At 41.1% G+C, this 22,981-nt stretch overlaps 1 protein-coding gene across 1 annotated transcript in view; it reads left to right on the forward strand.

The window, feature by feature from the left end:
* The window catches only part of Snx25 (sorting nexin 25), a 108,499-nt gene that overhangs the window by 43,521 nt on the left and 41,997 nt on the right, over positions 1-22,981 (forward strand). Inside the window, exon 6 of the mRNA XM_028757695.1 lies at positions 20,395-20,465. Within this exon, the coding sequence (XP_028613528.1) occupies positions 20,395-20,465 (71 nt within the window). The remainder of the gene's footprint in view (positions 1-20,394; positions 20,466-22,981) is intronic.

Here is a 22,981-nt window from a genome sequence, read left to right on the forward strand (position 1 = left end):
TCCCTCCCTCCCTCCCTCCCTCCCTTCCTTCCTTCCTTCCTTCCTTCCTTCCTTCCTTCCTTCCAGTAGCTGTATGGAACACTGAGTTGATTTTCATTTGTGTTAGAAAATGAAGAGACTGGAGTGGGGACAGGGCTTCCTCACTAATGATTTTGAGAAACCACATTTGGAACATCCCAGGGGTCACTTCTGAGGAGGATAGCTTTGAGGTGTTTGGGGAGTGTTGATTGGTGTTCTTTCAGTATATGCATATATAGTGTGATTATTTGGTATTGATTGGTGTTCTCTAAGCATATGCATATAAGGACTAAGGATGTTGAACATTTCTTTCAGTGTTTCTCAGCAATTTGAGATTCTTCTGTTGAGAATTCTCTGTTTAGCTCTGTACACATTTTTTTCATTGAGTTTTTTTTTGTAGTCTAACTTGTTGAGTTCTTTATATATGTTGGATATTAGCTGTCTATCGTATGTAGAGTTAGTGAAGATCTTTTACCAATCTGTTAGCTGCCATTTGTCCTATTGACAGTGTCCTTTACCTTACAGAAGCTTTCAGATTCATTAGGTCCCATTTATTAATTCTTGACCTTTGCATCTGTTGGTGTTCTGTTAAGGAAATTTTCTCCTGTACCAATGCATTCAATGCTATTTCCCACTTTCTCTTCTATTCAGTGCGTCTGCTTTTACGTTGAGGTCTTTGATCCATTTGGACTTGAGTTTTGTGCAAGGTGATAAATATGGATCTATTTGCATTCTTCTACATACAGACATCCAGTTAGACTAGCACCGTTTATTGAAGATGCATTCCCTGTTCCATTGTATGGTTTTGGCTTCTTTGTCAAAAGTCAAGTATCCATAGGTGTGTGGGTTTATTTCTGGGTCTTTGATTCAATTCCATTAATCCACTTGTCTGTTCCTATACCAATACCATGCAGTTTGGTATAGGTCAGGTCATGAATGGTGATAGCTCCAGAGGTTCTTTTACTGTTCAGGATTGTTTTGGCTATCCTGGGTTTTTTTGTTTTTCCATATGAAGTTAAGAATTGCTTTTTTAAGATCCGTGAAGAGTTGTGTTGGAATTTTCATGGAGATTGCATTGAATCTGTAGATTGCTTTTGGTAAGATGGACATTTTTATTATATTGATCCTACTGTTCCATGAGCATGGGAGATCTTTCCATTTTCTGAAATCTTCTTTGATTTCTTCCTTCAGGTACTTGAGTTCTAGTCATACAGTTCTTTCACTTGCTTGGTTATTAAAGTTACACCAAGGTATTATATGTTATTTGTGGCTATTCTGAAGGGTACTGTTTCCCTAACTTCTTTCTCAGCCCATTTATTGCTGTGTAAAGAAGAGCTACTGATTTACTTGAGTTAATTATGTATCCAGCCACTTTGCTAAAAGTGTTTATTAGTGGTAGGAGTTCTCTGTTAGAACTTTTGGGGTCACTTTTGTGTACTATCATTTCATCTGTGAATAGTTACATCTTGATTTCTTCCTTTCCAATTTGTATTCCTTTGATCTCTTTTGTTGCCTCATTGCTCTGGCTAGAACTGCGCATACTGTATTGAATAGATAGGGAGAAAGGGTGGCCTTGTTGCCTATAAAGGTAGAAGAAACTTACAGAATACCAAACAGATTGAACCAGAAAAGAAAATTCTTCTGTTATATAATAATCAAAACAGTAAATATACAGAACAAAGAAAGAATTTAAAAAGCAGCAAGGGAAAAATGCCAAGTAACATATAAAGGCAGATCTATCAGATTTATACCCAATTTCTCATCTGTGATTCTAAAAGCTAGAAGGGCCTGGCCAGACCCTAAGAGACCATAGATGTCAGCCAGACTACTATATCCAGCAAAGCTTTCAATCACCATCAATTGATAAACCAAGATAGTCCATGAAAAATCAAATTCAAACAATACCTTTCTACTAACCCCAGCCCTACAGAGGATACCAGAAGGAAAATACCAACCCAATGAGGCTAAGTATACTCAAGAAACAAGAAATAAATAATTTCATACCACTAAAATCAATAGAAAAGAAACACACACACACACACACACACAGCACCAACATCAAAATAAAGAAAGTAACAATCATTGGTAGTAGCAATCATTGGTAATTAATATTTCTCAATATAAATGGACTCAATTCCCCAGTAAAAAGACACAGGCTAACAGAATGGATGCATAAAGAGAATTCATCATTCTACTGTATATAAGAAATACATCTCAGCAACAAAGATAGTCATTATCTCAGTATAAAGGGCTGGAAAAAGATTTTCCAAGGAAATGGACCTAGAAACAAGATGCAGTAGGCATTCTGATATCTAATAAAATAGACCTTCAATCAGATAGTCATTAAAAGAGACATGAAAGGACACTTCATAATCACTAAAGGAAAAATACACCAAGAGGACATCACAGTTCTGAGCATCTGTGCCCCAAATGCAAAGGCACCCACATTCATAAAAGAAACATTACTAAAGCTTAGATCACACATCAAAACCCACACATTAATAGTAGGAGACCTCAACACCCCACTCTCATCAATGGACAAGTCATTGAGACAGAAACTAAGCAGAGAAATAATAATACTAACAGAGGTTGTGATTCAAATGGACCTAACAGATATCTAAAAACCTTTCACCCAAACACCAAAGAATATACATTCTTCTCAGCACCTCACAGAACCTTCTCCAAAATTAGCCACATAATTGGTCACGAAGCAAACTTGAACAGATATGAGAAAATTGAAATAACCCCATCCATCTTACCGGGTCACCATGGATTAAAGCTAGACTTCAACAACAGAAACAACAGAAAGCCTGCAAACTCATGAAAACTGAACCACTCTCTACTCAATGATCACTGGATCAGGGAAGAAATAAAAAAAGAAATTAAAGATATTCTAGAACTCAATGAAAGTGAAGGTACAACATACATAAACTTACAGGACACTAAGAAAGTAGTGCTAAGAGAAGAGCTCATAGCACTAAGTGCCGTCATAAAGAAATTGGAGAATTCTCATACTGATGAATTAAAAGAACATCTGAAGGCTCTAGAAAAAAAAAAAGCAAACACAGGAGGAGGCGACTACAAGAAATAATGAAACTGGGAGATGAAATTGTTCAATTAGAAACAAAGAGAACAATACAAACAATCAATAAAACCAAGAGCTGTTTTTTTTTTTAATTTAAGAAAAGCAACAAGATAGATAAACTATCTAAAAGACAGAGAGACAAATTAACAGAATCAGAAATTGAAAGGGGAGACATTATAATGGACACTGAGGAAATTCAAAGAATCATTAGATCTTACTTTGAAAACCTGTATTCCATAAAATTGGAAAATTTAAATGAAATGGATGATTTCCTAGATAGATACCAATTACCAAAGCTAAATCACAATTAGGTAAACTATCTGAATAGTTATGTAACCCCTAAGGAAATAGAAGCAGTCATTAAAAATCTCCCAACCAACCAACCAAACAAACAAACAAACAGCTCTGGGCCTGATTGTTTTAGTGGAGAATTCTACCAGACCTTCAAAGAGCTGATGCTAGTACTCCTCAAATTATTCCACAAAACAGAAACAGAAGGAACACTGCCAAACCCATTCTATGAAGTTACAGTCATCCTGGTACCTAAACTACACAAAGACTCATCAAAGAAAGAGAGTTTCAGGGGGCTGAAGAAACTGCTCTTCCAGAGGTTCAGTTCCCAGCAACCACATGGTGGCTCACAGCCATCTGTAATGGGATCCGAGGCCCTCTTCTGGTGTGTCTGAAGAGAGCTACAGTGTACTGTCTTAATAAATAAGGAGAGAAAGAGAGAGAGAGAGAGAGAGAGAGAGAGAGAGAGAGAGAGAGAGAGAGAGAGGGAGAGAGAGAGAGAGAGAACTTTATAAATAAAGAAAAAAACTTTCAGACCAACTTTTCTTATTAACATTGATGCAGAAATACTCAATAACATACTTGCAAACTGAATCCAAGAAGACATCGTTCACTATGAATATGTAGACTGCATCCCAGGGATGCAGGGGTGATCCAGCCTATGAAAATCCATCACCCTATCCACCATATAAACAACTGAGAGGAAAAAACCACATGATTATCTCACTAGATGCTGAAAACTTGTTTGATAAAACCCAACAGACCTTCATGATAAAAGTGTTGGAGAGAGCAGGGATACAAAGGGCATACCTAAACACAATAAAGGCAGTGTACAACAAGCAAATAGCCAACATCAAATTAAATGGAGAAAAACTTAAAGCAATTTCAGTATAATCAGGGACAAGAGAAGGCTGTCCACTCTCCTATATTTATTCAGTATAGTACTTAAAGTCCTAGCTAGAACAGTAAGACAACTAAAGTGATGAAGGGGATACAAATTGGAAAGGAAGAAGTGAAAATATTGCTACTGACAGGTGACATGATAGTACACATAAGTGATCCCAAAAAGTCTACCACAGATAATAATCTTGGGGACAGATAATAGGGATACACAAAGGGGCTAGGAAATGGTTCAGTGAGTAAAGTGCTGAGCATACACATGTGAGAATTGGGGATTGGATTCCCAGTGCCCGTATAAAATCCGGGTGGCCATGGCACTGAACTGAAGTCTCCAGCAGCAGCATGCAGAGCGCAGAGACTGGGAATTGTTAAGCAAGCAGGATGGCCAGGTTATCCACAACCATGAGCCTTGGGTTTAGAGCGAGACCATACCTCAATATATAACTGGAGAACAAGCTGATGTCAACCTTGGGCCTCCACTTGAAGACATGTTCATGTATGTGCTCACACATATGAACACACATATAGACAAACGTATACCTAACACACACACATAAAAAATATATGCATAAAAATGTCACAGAGGAAATGATTTTGAATGATAATCAAAAATTAAAAATCGTTTTGTTTTGTTTGATTTTTTTCATTGAAGACTGTCATATCTGCTGTGGCTACATGGGAATCCAGAATAGTTTCTAGTCCCTTCAGCAAGCTTGACAAAGAACGATGGGAGAAAACACTGTTGCAGGGATTTTTCTTAATGATAGTTGTATGCATCAAGAGCTACCTTTAGAATGTCCGTGAAAATACCCAGCATCCCAAGGCACCTTTTCCTGGCACTGTGACCTAGCTCTCTGGGCTTTGTTGCAGAGGATTTCAGTCAGTCTTCTGACTTGTGCCGGGGTATCTTCTGTCTGTGAGGAATTTGCTTATCCTAGGAACAGAGCAGTGACTAACCTCTTCTCTCTGCATCATGTATAGCTGATCTGTAAAGACACCCCCCCCAGATGACTGTCAGGGCAGTGACCTCTCCCTTTGCTTCAAAATGTGCATCTTGTCATACACATACATAATCTTTCTACTTGGTTAATTACCGTTTGATATAAAATTTCTCTCTGCCTAAGGAGCAGGTCTGCTCACTATTACCTTCTGTTAAATCCTGTCCATTAGATGCTTGTCCAGTTGACAGTGCTGAGACTTACTGTCCAGCCAGCTCTAATGGAGCTGCTCTCTTTGATCAAAATCGGAACTCTTCAGCCGTCTTTGTGGTATATTAGAGCACTGTGCTGTCTGACCTTATTAGTGTTTAGGACACTATAGAAACTACTCTCATCCAGACTACAGAATGCTGCCTCAGGCGGGGAGTGTGCTCTATCTAGGCTAAGCAGCTGATGAAATCATTTAGTTTTATATTTAGTTTATTTAGTTTTACATATTTGGGAGATGAGGCATATTTTCGAAAGGAAATAAAGTAATTTGATTCTTTTAGGATGAATGCATTTAAAAGATGAAGTAAACCCCTTGAGGGTGGTATTTATAGTTTGGGGACAATTTGTTATTTTCTGTGTCAGTGTAAGATGCTTTCAGGATGCTGTTAGGATATTCCCATGAAATTATCAGAGCTAGAAGCACTTCTTTCCAGTGCTCTGAACTAGTAACCTTTAGCCCTGGCTGTATCACAGACCTGTCTGAGCTTTACTAAACCCTCTGCCCTTAGAGGCGCTTCCTCTCCATGTCGTCTAGGATCCAGGGATCTGGAGTGCGGATGCTGCGGTCAGACTCGGGTGAGACTCTGAACTTTTCCTAGTTTTCTAGAAGAGAAGATCAGTTCTGCTAATTATAGGAACCAAGCGTGTGAATGTTATGTCAGCCGCAGGATACTAGGGAACAAATGCCTTGCTTTCCCACTGCTGCTGTCTGAGGTGAGATGCCACAGTCCAGCAACCAACCCAGAGCTCAGACTGCAGGTGGAGTCATTAGCAAAACTCAGCAGTCAGGGCCATGCTAGGGAAGCAGCTGACTGTTCCTGGATTCTGAAGATAAACTGGAGTCCAAGTACATAGTAAGGGAGAAGTGAGAGGTTCTGCCCTAAAAGCACCTCAGCAAGGAACGGACAGATTGTGCCCCTGGACAGCGTCCAGTGCTGTCTGTATTGGAGGTTCTCCAGTGAGTGTGTAGAATGTACTCTAATGAAATATATTTGTTCCTCAACAGAAAAATGCAGATACCTAGGCTTTATGCCAAGAATTTATGTAGTTGGTTTGGCTTTTGTCACTGGGACAGAACAATACCTGAAATAAGCAATTTAAAGGAGGAAAGATTGGTTTTGCTCCAGTTTTAGTCAGTGGTCCTTTGGCTCTGTTGCTTCCAGCAATGCCTGGTGGAGCAGAACATTAGGGCTCAGAGCATATGGTGGAGCAACGCCGCTCACCTCATGGCAGACAGGAAACAGTCACTGGAGGGCCAGGGACAAGATATGTTCTTCAGCAGTATGACCCTGGTGACCTACTTCTCCAACCAGTTCCCATCTCCTAGTTACTCCCCACTACATTAACCAATTGGAGAAGCTCTAGGACTTCAGAATCCAGCCACTGCCTCATAGCACCAAGCTTTGGTCCTGGAGACCAAGCCACATGAGTCTTTTTGGCTATTTTCTATTTAACTTACAATGGAGAGGACATGAGTATTTCAGAAAGCTCCCCAGTGACTGCAACTCATATTGATAATCTCTTTTTAGATAGGATATTTCCCCACATGCTGCCAATCTGATGTTTTGGCTAGACGTCATAGTGTGTGACTCAGTGTACTCCAGTTCTTTGGAAACAGTTTGGGTCTATGACAACTCTGTCAAGGTGCATATTTGTCTTAGTTAGGGCCATTGTTGCTGTCATGAAACACTATGACCAAAGCAACTTGGGAAGGAAAGGGTTTAGTCAGCTTATACTTCCACATCACAGTTTGTCATGAATGGAAGTAAGGACAGGAAGTCAAGCAGGGCAGGAACCTGGAGGCAGGAGCTGATGCAGAGGCCATGGAAGAGTGCTGTACTGGCTTGCTCAGTCTATTTTTTTAATTAATTAATTAATTAACTAATTAATTAATTTACATCCCAAATGCTGCTCCCCCTCCTGGTCCCTCTCTCACAGAGTTCTCTTCCCTTTCCCCCTCCCTTTTTCCTCTGAGAGGGTGGGGCCCCCTGAGTACTCCCCAACCCTGACATATCAGATCTCTGCCACATTAGGCCCCTTCTTTCCCACTGAGGCCAGACAAGGCAGCCATGAAGACTGAGCTGCCTGTCTGTTACACAGGTGCTCGAGGCTGTGTTCCAGCCCATGTATGTTCTTTGGTTGGTACCTCAGACTCTGAGAGCTCCCAAGAGTCCAGATTTGTTGTCTGTGTTGGTCTTCCTGTGGGGTTCCCATCCCATTCAGGGCCTTCAATTCTTCCCCCAACTCTTCCGTAAATGTCCCCAACCTCTGTCTAGTATTTGGCTGTGGGTGACTGCATCTGTTTGAGTCCACTGCTGGGTAGAGCCACTCAGAGGACAGGTATGCAAGGCTCCTGTCTGCATGCATACCAGAGTATCATTAATAATGTCAGGAATTTCTGCTTGTCCATGGGATGAACTTCAAGTTGGGCCAGTTATTTGGTTGGTTCTTTCTTTGATCTCTTTTCCATCTTTGTCCCTGCATTTCTTTTAGAAAGGGCAAATTCTGGGTTGAAAGTGTTATAGGTAGGTTGCTGTTCCTATCTTTCCTGGGGGTCCTGCCACTCAGCCTGTTTTTATAGAACGCAGGACCTCTCCAAGGGATGGCACCACCCACAATGAGCAGGGACCCCCCCCCCACATACACACACATCAACCACTAATTAAGAAAATGCCCTATAGGCTTGCCTATAGCCTGATTTTAATGGAGGCATTTTCTCAATTGATGCTCCATCCTCTTCAATGACTCTGGCTTGTGTCAAGTTGACATAAAATCAGACAGTACAATATTGTCTGGACATGTCTTCTTTTGGCCATATTTATTGTGATGGAACAAAGGCAACTTTATTATTGACCTTTCAGGTAGATTTGTTTACCCTCAGTCTTCTCTGCTAATAAACTCTTCATTTGGGGCTAGAACATACGTTAAGCTGAGGGACTGTTGTGTGTTGTAAAATATTTAGCAGCATGTCTGACTGATACTCACTGGATACCAGGAGTACCCTGCAGCTGTAACAACTAAAAAATGTCTATAGACATTGCCAGATGATCCGTGGATGCACAATGCTGCCCTGGACTGAGAGGTGCGGGTTTAACGACATGAATAAGGGATTACTAAATGGGATTAGATTCAACTCAAAACCCAAGAGACCCAACCAAATGGTGAGGACTTTCAAAGTCTAGTGTTGCCACCCAGCTTTAAGGTGACATTGACAAGTGACATTTCTGAATGTAAAGGTATGCAGTACAATTAGCATGCTAAGTTATGAAACGAGTGTCACTGCAAGATCACTGACTCCATATTTCACATTGTTACAGTGTATTTTTGTGGTAAGAGCACATAGAGTTAAGTCTGCTAGCATATCGTAGGTTGAGTCTGTAATAGAGCGTTAATGACTGTAATCATCACATGTTGCACCTTAGCATTCCACAATTTACTTACCTAATAAAACTGCATTCTTGCATAATTTGACTGCATCCTCATCTCTGAGAGCCACTGTTTTGTCCTCTGCTTTTATGAGTATGATGTGTGTATGCACATGTACACACAAATGCATATGTGTTATAAAGGCCAGAACTTAACTTGGGTGTCTTCTTCTTACCTGAGACAGGGTCTCTCATTAGGGTTTTACTGCTGTGAACAGACACCATGACAAAGGCAAGTCTCATAAAGGAAAACAGTTCATTGGAGCTGGCTTACAGTTTCAGAGTTCAGTCCATTATCATCAAGGTGGGAAACTTGGGAGCTTACAGGCAGGCATGGTGCTAGAGAAGGAGCTGAGAGTTCTACATCTTGATCTAAAGGCAGGAGAAGGAGGAGATTATATCTGTATGTAGCTTGAGCATTGGAGACCTTAAAGCTCGCCCCCCAAATGACACATTTTCTCCAACAAGACCAAACCTGCTCCACCAAGGCCACACCCCTAGTAATGCCACTCCCTGTGAGCCAAGCATTCAAACACACGTGGGGGCCATACCTATTCTAACTAGCACACTCACTGAACCTGAAGCTTAGCAGTTGGGTGAACTTGCTGGTGAGCAAGCCCCCAGGAAGCTCCCATGTCCTGCTTCCAAGCTTTGTGATAACAAGTACATACTGCCCCATCGGCTTAGGCTAGGGATCCAAAAGTAGCTCCTTAAGTTGTGAAACAAACAGTTTACCCACGGAGCCATCTTCTAGCCCAAGTTTGACTTAACTGTTTCACTTCAAAAGGCAGGTCATGCAGTGATTGTTTGCCATGTTTCATTTTAGGACAATGTCTTCCAAGTTAATCTGTGGTCACCAAGGGCAGTATTTACTTCTTAAAAGCTAAATTGTAAAAGAGGCCTTTGGGATTGCTATAGGGCTCCACCTGCTATGGCTCTCAGCCTTGTCCCAAGCCAGTTCTTTCCCATAATCAGGGCAGCCCAGAGGTTCTTCATTGTTTAGAGTGACAGCCACCACATTCTACTTCCAGGGACAGGTGAAAGGCAAGGTTGTAAGATGCAACATGTTTGCCTAGGGTGTTTCTTAAAGAAACTTCTGGAAGCTACCATATGACATTTCTGTGTATATTATTTATATCTGGCTAAAATATCTTACATTGCATAGCTATAGACCCAATTTTTTTAGTGTGGGGGATGTTTATTACTGAGGAGTAAAGAATGGATAAAGTATAAGCAATTAGCTGTTTGTGCTACTATATCGTATGCTTACAATTCAGTGAGATAGAATAGCTGTTTTTCATGATAGCATTGGAGCAATACCACTTCTCTGAACTGGACATTTGCAGTAGAAGCCAGAGCATCCTCAGAAGTGGAGTCAGCAGCTCACCACTGCTGTGTCATCACTGACTACCAACTCAGTCATCAGTAGGCTTTTGGTTTTCAGTTCCAGACTTATTTCTGGACCCTTATTTAAAGAGCAAGTGGAGATTGAAACAGTTTGTATGGAGAACACTTTAGACTGAAATGATTAAATTTATGGAGATGGGAGATTATCTTAGAGAAGAAGAAAATATTTACTGCATACTGAGACTGAAGTTGTATTCTTCTTCACTAATGGGCTAGGACATAATGGATGTTTGACTTCTGAAGTCAGAATTTATGATAGAATGGAACCACCATTCATTCTCTCTTTGTATGCTAGGAGAGTGTTCTTTTTTTAAATCTCTAAATTGTTTTTGGTGCTTGTATTAGGTACTTTAGAATCATTATGATAAAAAATGCTTGTGAGAAACAATGTAAGGGAGAAGAGACTTACTCTGGCTCATTGTTTCAGGGATTTCAGGGTGTCATCTAAATATCTCCACTTATGACGGCTAGAGCTTGTGACAGAGCTGTTTACATTTTGGTGAACTAGGGAGCAGGGGTACGAACTGGTTCCAGAACTGGAGCTAAGGTTCAGAAACCCATTCCTAGTGACCTAATTCTGCAGTGCAGGTTCTCACTTCTAAGACTCCAACACCTTCAAAATAGTGCCACAAATTGGGGTCTAAGTACTCTAGATATGAGTCTTTGGGGATTATTTCAGATTTTAACCACAGCTTGGCATTCATATATGAAGATATGTATTAAATTATTTAAACTACATGCTTTTGTGAAGAACTTAAAGTATTTGAACATACTGTTTTTGAACAATGATTCTCAAAACATGTTGTGAATTATGAGTAATAAAATAAGATTACCTTGTAAAGACACATATAAGAAGAGATTGCGCGTAGCTCAAGACAGACCAATAAAACATGTTAGAAATCAATAAGTAAGCATAGCGTGCTAAGCAAAAGACTAGTGTGGGTGGTAAGGAAATGAAAAACCAGAATGGTGAATTTGTAACAATTTTTATGAAAAGAATAAATGAGTATAAATTTAGTCTTAAGAAACCTCAGGAAGATACAAGATTTCTTAAGAAAATGAGCTTTGAAATTTTTTTCATTTTCTATAAAGTAGAAACACATGGTCTTCAGAACACAGGTCCTTCTGTTGGTGTCTTAAACAGTAGAGGACACCAGTGGGAGCTGAGCATGTCTGAAGATACACTCACTGGGGAAATTGAATAGGGGTGTGCAGTAGTGGGAGATGGGAACTAGGGGCAGCCACTAGAAAGTCCCAGATGCCAGGAAAGCAAGAGGCTCCCAGGACCCAACGGGGATGACATTAGCTGACATACCCAACAAAGGGGAGAGAGAACCTCTAGAGACCATATCCAGAGGTTAGGCTCGGCCCCCAGTTGAGGGATGGGGCCACCCACCCACCTCAAAAATATTAACCCAGAATTGCTACTGTCTAAAGGAAACACAGGGATAAAGAGTGGAACAGATGCTGAAGGAAATGCCATCCAGAGACTGCCCCACCTGGGGATCCATCTCATCTGCAGACACCAATCCCAGACACTATTGCTGATGCCAAGAAGCACGTGCTGACAGGAGCGTGCTATAGCTGTCTCCTGAGAGGCTCTACCAGAGCCTGACCAATACAGATGGGGATGCTCGTAGCCAACCATTGGATTGAGCACAGTGACCCCCAACGGAGGAGTTAGGGGAAAGACTGAAGAATTTGCAACCCCATAGGCAGAATAACAAAATCAATCAACCAGACACCTCAGAGCTCCCAGGGACTAAACTACCAACCAAAGTGTACACATGAAGGGACCCATGGCTCCAGCTGCATATGTAGTAGAGGATAGCCTTGTCAGGCATCAGTGGAAGGGAAGGCCCTTGGCCCTGTGAAGGCTCAGTTCTTCAGTGTAGGGGAATGCTAGGGCCGTGGGGTGGGAGTGGGTGGGTGGTGGTGGAGCACTCTCATAGAAGCAGGAGGAGGGGCATGGAATGGGGGTTTGAGGAGGGGAAACTAGGAAGAGCAATAACATTTAAAATGTAAATAAATAAACAAATTTTAAAAAAGAAAAACCCCTCTGGACTGTGGTACTGTGTGCATACTGCATAAATGAGCAAGGGTGACAGTAGTAAGCTTCAGAAACACAGGGAGCACTAGGAGAAACTCCCTAGAGAACAACAGCCTGCCTTCCTTTAGGGTAACTGAAGAATGTCATTTTCTGTGTGTGCAATGAATGAAGAAGGGGTAACCATGTCTCATCTTTTGTAGAGTCACCTTTTGCAAACTAGAAAGATAAACAAGATTGAAACTCCCTTTAGCAGAAAACTCCTTTTTCCCTCTAAATCCTAACTTAAAATCTCTTTAGCATGTGCCCCAGACATGTACCCAGTCCCACGGATACTGCCTTGTGCAGAGAGCTGCAGGTGCCACTCTTCTCAGCAGTACTCAGAGACATCGGAAGGAAAGGGCATAAGATTTCTTTTCTTATAATATGTTGAATATTAAATATTTGATGCCATCTACTGTTAGCAAGGGTGTCATAAGGCAATCCATGTCTGTGGCAAATGTATAAATTTTTCTGTAATGTCATTTTATTAATGTGAAAATGTGCATTCTTTTAAATCTAATTACTATGCATAATTCTAAGAAAATAATCATGAATTTGTGGAAAGGTTTTTTTTCTGAAAGTATTGAGTTTTGTTTTGTTCTTGCCTTGCATTTTTATTTAAAATAGAGAAAATTTTGAAATAATCTAAACATTTAACACAAAAGGTTTAGTTTTTTAAAAAATTGGTACATCTAATTATGTATTACTATGACACAAAATTGGAATTTTAAATATGGCATCTTCCATGAATATTAACTTCCAGATTGTGTATTTGTGTACGGGGAGAAGGGGTCATTGTACATATACTTTTATTCATGTGTACTTGTGTGTGTCTATATGCATGTGTGTATATGTATGGATCACAGTTTCAGACACAATGTTGGATTCCCTTAGAGCTGCAGTTACAGGGGGGTGTAAACTGCCAGACATGGATGCTGGGACCCAAACTCAGCTCTTCTGTAAGTACTGTTAATCACTGAGCCATCTCTCTAGTCCTAAAATTAGCCTTAAATTGTTTTTTTTTAAAAGAACCTCTGATTTAGTATGTCTTATAAAGCCTGATAAAGCCAAGAAAGCACTGAATAGGAAGAAGGTTTCCAGATGTGAGCTGAGGGTGACAGAGCATGTGCACTATGTGTTCCTCATCTTCTTCAGTGAACATATGTCATTCTAGAAAAAGTAAGGATTGGCTCACATTGAGAAAATGAAGCCTGCCCAGCCTTTATCAGACTCTGTAGCCATCTACCAAGGTGACGGGAAGCAGAATTTCTCCCTTGCACACCCTGCAGCTGTAAATATTATGATCCCCACTTCTTGAGTTTTCTTAATCACTGAGATTTTTTTTCTCTAAAGTTCAGACTATCAGAAACGTGATTGGAGTTGTGTCAGCAGGAAGGCATGCCCTAGTTTTGACTGGGGTCCAGGTCAGGTTTATATACAGAAGCATCCTCAATTTATAATTGAGATGCAGAGCTTCAGCTAAGGGGTTCCTGCACCTAGCAGACTGTATCTGGCTTTCCTTACTGTACAGGACTGAGCTCTTTCCCAGGCCATCCGCAGTTCTTCTGGTGTGCTTTCTCTAGCCTAGTGTAGTTAGAGACCTCAGCGTCTAAACCCGATTCTGTTAGACGAGGGGCTAGAGAGTCTGAGGCGTCAGAACTAAGTACTTCTTTAGTGAGGAAAAAGTATGGGTACACTAAAAATCTTATATAGCTCTTACTCAGAACATCAGTTTACCTGAATGAAGTCATCATGAATTTTTTTCTCATATGTTTTAACTGGAATCCCTCAAGCATGTTTTTCTTAGCTTTTGGCAATTCTGAAAACATCTCTTTTAAAATGTTTTGATTTTCTTAAATATTTGTCTGTGTTATTCTATTTGCCATCTTTGCTAATTTTATTTATTATTTAAATATTTACTTATTTTTGAGATAGGTTCTCACTGACTGGCTTGGAACACACTATGTAGAGGAGGCTGACCTAAAACTTACAGAGCTCCATCTGTCTCTGCCCCCCAGTGCTGGGATTAAAGGTGTGTGCCACCATACCTGGCTATATCCTTGGTAGTTTTAATATAAAATAGTATTTCAAACTACCAAACTATATATTCCAAGGTAAGGTTTGTTCCATTTTCTATTGTCCCAAAACTTTCCATCATGAATATGCCCAGAAAACTCCAAACTAATAATTCTTTAAAGTCTGTGGAAAGTGGACTTAATAAATGAAGTATGCACACATACACACACACACACACTCTCACACACTCACATACACACACAGACACACACTCATACACATACACACACTCACATACATACACACTCACAGACTCACACTCACACAGAGGGGGGTGAGGAGTGGGAGTGGGTCAAGAAACAGAAACAGAAACAGAGAGGGACAGTCTGATGAGATTTCATTTGATGTGTAGGCAACTTTAAAGTCAACTTTCTAAGACTCCAGACCTGCTTCGAGCAGTAGGTAGTAGAAGCGTGATAATCTGTATGTTGCTTTGAAGCTCACTGCTTTTTAAGTGTTTCAGTTCAGGGGGAAGAGTTCATAAATACTAACCTGCTCTAAGTCTACGTAGCCAGATTTAGTGCTTAAAATGAAAGAGAGGGAAGGTGGCTACTCAGAAGAGCAAATGGTATACTCAGAGACTGTAGGAAGGGTAATTGCTGGACTTGGGAAGTCGTTGAATTCAGGTTATGGTACTTCTCTTTAATTAAAGTTTTAAATTTTTTACTATGTGTATTTATTGTGTGTGCATACATATGCATATGTCCCAGGGCATCTGTGGAGGCCAGTGGACAACTTAGGGGAGTCAGTTCTTTCCCTCCACATGTGTGTCCTGGAGATCAAACTTAGGTTGTCAGGCTTGTTGCCATGGCAGTACCAGCCATGACTCATCTGTTTCAAAGCATGAATCACTAAGAACATCAAAAGAACAAATTGCTCAGAATATTAGGTGTACCCATTAAATGTTAGAGACATTAAAGATGTTCTTAGTCTAGCCTATTAATATGTATTGAATCCCTTCTGTATGCTTAATACCAACCCGGGTACAATAGGAGAAGAACAGGGTTATAATCACATGCAAAGAAAAATGTATCCTCTTTTCATAGACAGAACCACAATATTGTATTGGGCTAAAAAAAATGAGCCAATTTTTAGACTTCCATGACTGGACACACAATGACTAGATGCCATTTTTATTTGTTTGTTCATAACACTCTGAGGAAGTGGAGTCTTTAAACCAGCAGTGTAAAATAGTAAATGAACAGGTCCTATCGTCAGGCAAAAGTGAGCTAGGATTTGGAAGAAGACAGACTTTAGTGTGCATTGTATGTTACATGGTAAGAAATGAGGGAGGACAGGAGGTATATTACCTCTAACTCAGTAGATCTTCCTCCTGGAGATTGCCTTCTGGGAGGACGCAGAGCAAGAGCCAGGAGAAACTAGTTTGGAGAGTAGCACAGAAGTTGACCTGGCTGGGATCTGTGTTTTTATTGAGTGCAAAGAGGAGCTGGGTTGGTGGGAGCGCAGATCCTGGTCTGCTGGTAGAGGGAACAGTAGCTGGGGTGTGGGTTACCTGTGAGGACATCCTGAGTGAGGAAGGGCAGGGTGAAAGTGGAAGGGGGAGGGTTCCACAGAGGTGCTCAGGTGGGTTTGGGTTGAGGAAGAGTGGACAGTTGAACCAGTGCAGAGTGTCCCACGGTGGGGGTAAGTGGGGTGACAGCAGAAGGAAGAATAGGAGCTCATGTAAAGACGTGCACAGGACAAGTCAGAGGACTTTAAGATGGATGCTTACAGACAGACTTGGTTTCTCAGAGAGAGCAGGGTTCTCAGACGGGGTGACACTAGTGCAGAAACAGAGACATAGGGATTTCAGGAACAGGGTGAAACAGAAGAGAGGAACCGTTTAGAAAAGTTTTCAATTGGCTCACAGTTATGCCATTTTAATACAGCTACCCTCCTGTCGTTCCGTTTGCATTGTAGCAACCAGTTTCATTCACACAGTGTTATGTCGGCAGTTATTTTTTTAAATTTTTTAAAAATAGTTTATTTATTTTTTCTCAAATCGTAATTCATTCACACAGGGGTTATAAACGCAGAAAGGCAGGATGTGGGGAAGGGGATGACACTGGAGTGTGGGTGTTCAGGGGGAATACAGATATCTTTCAGAACCGGGTATCACCTGGGTGAAGGTTCAGGGGCCAAGTCACTATGACTCTGCCTATGACTCATTTGTCCTTATCTAAGTTGGTATTGTCTGCCAAGGCTACCTATTTACAAGGTCTATGACTACTCAGGCTGGTAAATTGTCACAAAAGCTGCCTGTTTACAATATCTTATAGCCATCTGTTTCAATGTTTTTCCACAGAGACCCAAGACTTGGTGTTAGAATACATGTATGACAGGCCTATTGCTGATTTTAGGCCTATGACTGATTTTAGGCCTTCAGTGTGTAATCAGGGCTGCCCCTGACATCTCCTCCCTTCTCTAAGTATAGAAGGGCTGTGGCAATTCTAATCTTGTGAAGGCGGGGATAGAGGCCTGACCTCCAGTAATTGAAGGGGACCTTGTAATGGCTCCAGTCCCCCTGTCGTTGTCCAGTGAGGCATGAGGGCCATACCCATCCCGATGTCTTTTGCCTGGAGAGGGGATACTTTTGACATCAACCCCTATGCAGTCAGGCTTGTCCCTCAGGGAACCCAGAGAGATATTTTTAACTTTTATTTATATTCCCTTGCAGTGCTTAGCCTCGAAGCCTAAGCAAGAATTCAGATCGCCAGTCAGAGGGGGTTCTGGGTAGCCCCTCTCTGCTTGGTCTAGGGACGGAAGTCCCTTCTTTTAGGTTGAGTGGAGATGGGTTTTGGGAGCACCCTGTATAAAGTAACAACCTCATCTTGAGTCTCGTGCTCCTCCATAGCTAACTTATGATAATGTATCTGAATAGATTTTGCTACCAAATTATTTATCTGTTGTTTCACAGAGTTAGTCAGCCTATTTGAGGCCCAGGGACCAGCAGAAATAAGCAAAAAGAACCCAAATAATGGTCCCAAGATGGGAGGAAGTAGGGTTGACAACCTTGGAGAGGCTGAAAACCAATTCTTGTACCAGCATTCATCTGTCTCTTTCTCTCTCTGATTTTTCTTAGGGCCTTCACTACCTGTTTCATGCTCTCTTTAACCCTCCCTGTCTTGTCTATGTAAAGGCAACATTCTTCTTTAAGGGCTGTACATAGTCAAGAATGTCTGCAGTTATAAATGCACATATCACCTGCATTTTAAGAATTAAGGTCTTATAAACATTTATTTGCATGCATTTTTGAATTATAAATACTACTGGCCGAATGCTTTTCCTTGAGTCTGGTATATCCCCAGAGTGTCCTGAAGCAGAGACTAACCATATTGGTGTTCATTTGTGTGTGTCTGAAGCATAGGAAAAACTGTTTGTTGAAGACAGTTTTGATTAGTTCTGTTCTTTTTTGTATAGAACTCCCTACAATAAACATGTAAATGATAGTTTAGGGTTGTTGTTGTTGTTGCTGTTTTTAAGCGGTTTGGGGGATCCAGTCTATTAAATTGTTTCCTTATGTTACACTTCAGATTAGAAGCTGTGTGGATGGACACTGAGGCTACTTCAGACATCCGGATTGTAGCATTCGGAGAGGTGTTTGTAGGCACACTCTGGAGTTGAGCAATAAGTTGGTGTGTTCCAGTAAACCTAAAACCCAGATTAAATAAAGACCATGGTTAGGGAGTGGAAGACTCTGTAGTTCAGGAATGTGGATGCTTCTTCAGCTATTTCCTCATCCTTTTAGCAACTTGCAGAACAAATTGCATAAGGAGGCATTTTTGTGCTTTTCTGTTCTGTGGTGGAATGACAGCAGTTCCACCAGAAAACTATTATCTGTACTGTTCCTAGCAAGGCTTCAACTTGGAAAACAGCCTGAATATATAATCAGCCTCGAGATATTTTCTATGTGTATGGAGTTCTCAAAGAGCCTTCTAGTTGAGATGACATTTGGCCATGAGGCAGGTTCATGCACAGTGACTTATAATTAGCTTTTTATGTTTTTTGCCTGCTTCCCTCAATACCAGTGTAAGAAACACCCTGAGATAGTCAGTGCAGGGCTGATTTGATGGCTTAGGGATGTCACTGGAGACTTAAGCTCCACATCTCTTCTTTTGCATGTGGCTTTATGGTCCCTGAAGGATGGAGGTGCCACGTGTCCCTATGTCCAATTGCATCCTGGCTTCACACAGAAATGAATAGAGAGACAAAGATACAATGTACCAGGGGCGGCTCTGTGAATCTGTCCGCTGAGAATGCTTTTCTCGAATTCCTTCCCTTTCCAACATTTCTGTTACTCTCCTCTATTTGAACCATCAGTGCTCATCCCTAACTGCTCAGGCATTTTGGGCTAAGGATGTTGTTCTCCCTGACAGAACTGTGGTAGCTTCAGTGTCTGCTACAGTCTAGAGGTGACAGAGTGTCAGTGCTAATAACAGCTTGCCTTTGCCATGGTGAACGTCAGACACCAGTGTTTATATTGTGTAGCCAAAGAAATAAAAAAGGTGCAAATTTGTAAGGAATCTGTAAAGAGCTTTATTTGGATGAATGTGTGTGTTCCTTTGATTTTGGTAGAAAAGCTGAAGAACATTATATGATTTTTACTCTAAAAGCCAGCCAGTGGTTTGTTGTTTGTTTCATATAAAATGGGCCTCAGTGTCATGCATGTGCTCTGTCACTGAGCAATGTTACCAGTCCTCTTGTCTGTTTTCGTTTTGAGACAGGTTCTCACCAAATTTCCCAGGCTGGCCTACTACTGACCTTATAGTCCAAGCTAGCCTCAAACATGTGATCCTCCCAGATGCTAGTACCTGCATTGCCAGGCTTGGGCAGAGTTAGTGTTAAAGTAAGAACTAATGCTAAATAGCATTATCATGGAAAAAAGAACTCTAAACAAAATTGTAAATAGAGGATATGAAGCTCAGGACAGTTCAGTTTGGTTAAGGAAGTACCTAGTGACCACTGAGTGATTCTCAAGAACTTCATTTCTAAGCCAGATGTAGTGTTGTACACCTTTAATCCTGTTACTCAGGAAGCAGAGGCCAGTGGCTCTCTGAGTTCAAGCCAGTCTGGTTTACATAATGATTTCCAGGACAGCCAGGGCTACATAGTGAGATTTTGTTAAACAAGAAAGAAGATGAAGATGAAGAAGTAGTAGAACAACAACAACAAAAATAAAGCCATAACAATAACTTTATTTCTAAAACAACAATGCCAACAAAAACAATAAAAAACAATGACTTTATTTCTAAAACCAAATTAAATATATTCAAAATAGTCACAACCATAGGTGCACAGGTTGCACCTGTCACCTACCATGGAAACATTTTTTTTATTTTCCCTGCGTGAGGTCCTCTCACATGTATCCTGTGTTCTAAGCTAATGGCTCTTGGCTCTCCCAGAATTAGATGTAGCGAGGCAGCTTCAGGAAATTATCCATCCGAGAGTTCCCCAGCAGATATCCTGCCATTAAAGGTCTGGAGGAGTCTTGTGAGAAGTAATGAAGAAATACAACAGGACAGTGGCAGCAGGGCTGGAGGATTAGAGCACCAGGAGCCCATCTGCACTTAGAGGAGCTTCTCCCTCTTGGAAACTCCAGCTCGGCCAGGGCATGCTGAGGCAGCCAAGCACTGCGAGTGTGGCTGATTCTATGTATATACTATATCTCATTCTATGTCAGAATAGAGTGACTCTTCCATTTGGGCCTCAGAAATGGTTAGCATGTGGTGTAGTGTCTGATCTTTTATAGGTGCTCTGGCTGTTAGGATTGTTTTGATGAATCTTGGGGCCTCAGAGCCTCTGTGCTGTGTGTTTAGCATAAGCCGAGTCTAAAGGTATCTCTGAAAATAGCATTTTCTTTCTATTGAACCTTTTCTTTCTCTCTTTTAAAATCAGGTATCAGATTGTAGTGGAAATAATCCAAGCAACTACAATTAGCAGCTTTCCCCAGCTGAAGAGGCACAAGGGTAAGAAGCAATTTGTTTTCTCCCAGTGTGTGTTTGAAAAGTCCTCAGTCAGCCCAAGTCAGTTCTTTGTCAAATGTGGAACATCGTGGTGACTAATATTTTTAAAATATAAATCTATTAAAACAATGGTCTAATACAATGGTGCTCAACCTTCCTAATGCTGCACCCCTTTAGTACAGTTCCTCATGTTATGGTGACCCTCAAACATAAAATTATTTTTGGTACTGCTTCATATGTAATTTTGGTAATGTTATGAATATAAATATCTGATATGCAGGATATCTGATATGAAACCCCTGTGAAAGAGTCATTCAACCCTCAAAGAGAGTTAGACCCACAGGTCTAATATTAAAGAAGGTAAAATTAATCTCATCCTGACAAATAGTTTATACTTTGTGTGTGTGTGCATGTGTGTGTATTCATGTGTGTGTAGGTGCATGTATGTGCACATACATGCTGAGCCTAGAGGACAAATTTGAGCATCACTGGGCACTTTCTGCCTTTGGGGGCAGGGTAAGGGTAGAAAGAACTTTTCCCTGTCCTGGAACTTACCAAGTATACTAACTGGTTGGCCAGCATGGGCCCAGGACCCATCCGTCTTTGCTCCGATAGTGATGGGATTGCAAGCCCACACCACAGCCGCAATGTGTGTCCAGCAATTGCAGCAGGTTAGGGTTTTCTTGGTGCATGTAGTCTTGTCCTTCAGGTAAGAATTTGGATTGTTAAGATTCTTTCTCTTCTTGTACCTGTGTTTTAGGTTGTTGACGAGCAGATATGTGTGCTCCATCATTTTGCCTGATTGTTTAACTTCAGATGAAGTAGGTTCTCCCCGGATTAACCTGGGGAGGGGTGGGTTAGGAGGATGGCTTTCAGCTCCTTATGGCTTGCCTGCTGCTCCCACATGTCCCCCTTCCTCCTTACGTATGTGAAGTTGGAGGACATGTTACTATCTGCAGCACAGAATTTCCTATACACAGGAAAACCTCATTTTCATCTGGAAGAATAAACTTCTAAAAAATCCCAGATTTGTTCAAATCCTTGCCAGGTAGTAGTGTGCTAAAAGAATGAGTAAGTGTTAGGGCAGAGACTTGAAAACATGCTGTTGTCCCAGGTTTCGAGTTACTGCAAAAGCAAAAAGAATCTTGGCTCGAGGGCTTTAATGTTCCCTCCAGTCAGTCACAGAAAGTAGGAGCTCTGTGCAAAGGAAGCAAGGCAGTGCAGATGAGGAAGGGCACAGGTTCTTTACCTTGGCCCCTGATCTCACACACACAGCATGAAACTCTTGCTGAGTACCCCTCGATGGTAACAGTCCAGCAGTGAAGCAAGTCTCTCACCGAGCTAGGAGGAAGTCAAACACTAAAAAGCCACAAATATTTGAAAAGGTGGTAAGTGCTTTGGAGAGCAGTGTGTCTGTGTGTGGGATGAGTCAGGTGGTAGGAGATGGAGCTAGAGCACAGGCTGGTTTAGTCTTCAGCAGTAGCACGAAAGCCCTCAGGGTGTACTGTGGGCATTGACCAGGGACTTGAGAGTGCCCTCTGAACAGAGGGCAAGAGTCACCCTTAAGGCTGAAGCTCGGAGGTCTGTTTGAGGAAGCTGCTGTTGATCGAAAGAGACAGGCTGCAGGAAAACAGCCAGGCATGTGCTTCCAAAGGTTCAGTCACCATCGTGAAGGACCTTGCTGGTGCTGGAGAGACTTGACCTTTACTCTGAAAGAGGAGGAAGCCTTGCCTTTGAAACCTGTAAGGACAGCGGTTGTGTTCCGTATTCTCATTGTTCCCGCAGGGAGGGTGCTTCACTCCCAGACAGCTTGACAGACAATTTAAAGAGTGCTAGATGTGGTCTTTCTCATCACCCTCATCTTTCTGTGTATTCCTTATTGCTATAAGTTGAGTCGAGAAAACTTTCCTCATTGAGTTATTGTGGTTCCAAGTTATACTGTTGAGAGCAGCGTGATGAAATCTCTCCCCATTTGCTCCATGCCATCCTAGTTGGAAATAAGCTTTTGTCCACAGTATCCATGTTTTATGTTACCACCAGCTAGTTACTTAGTAGCTGCCTTAGCTACTTAGCTACTTACACTAACTATATTTTGTTCATGTAACTTTTTTTTTAAAGAAAAGATGATCTATTTTTAGCTCAGAAGACAAAAAATCAGTGCAGTGAAACATAAATCTTCAGATATGGGAAATTTGAATTCTTTCTTGGGGTGCTTTTTTTTGACTTTTTTTATTGGGGGTGCTTTTTTTAAATTTTATTTTATTATTATACTTATTCACTTTACTTCTCCCATTGAGGCCAGACAAGGCAGCCCAACTCTTACTTAAAAATGGATCCCAGGCACAAGAGTAACAACAATGATGGCAGTTTTATTACAATGTTTTGTTTTAATGTATCTAGTTCACTATTGTAGTTAATGTCTTTCTTTGCCTAGCATTTAAATTAAGTTCTATAATTGTTTGGAATGTAAAGACAAAAGATATATATATATATATATATATATATATATATATATATAT

Source organism: Grammomys surdaster, unplaced genomic scaffold (genome assembly GCF_004785775.1).
Source record: "Grammomys surdaster isolate TR1022 unplaced genomic scaffold, NIH_TR_1.0 126178, whole genome shotgun sequence".
Lineage (NCBI taxonomy): Eukaryota > Metazoa > Chordata > Mammalia > Rodentia > Muridae > Grammomys > Grammomys surdaster.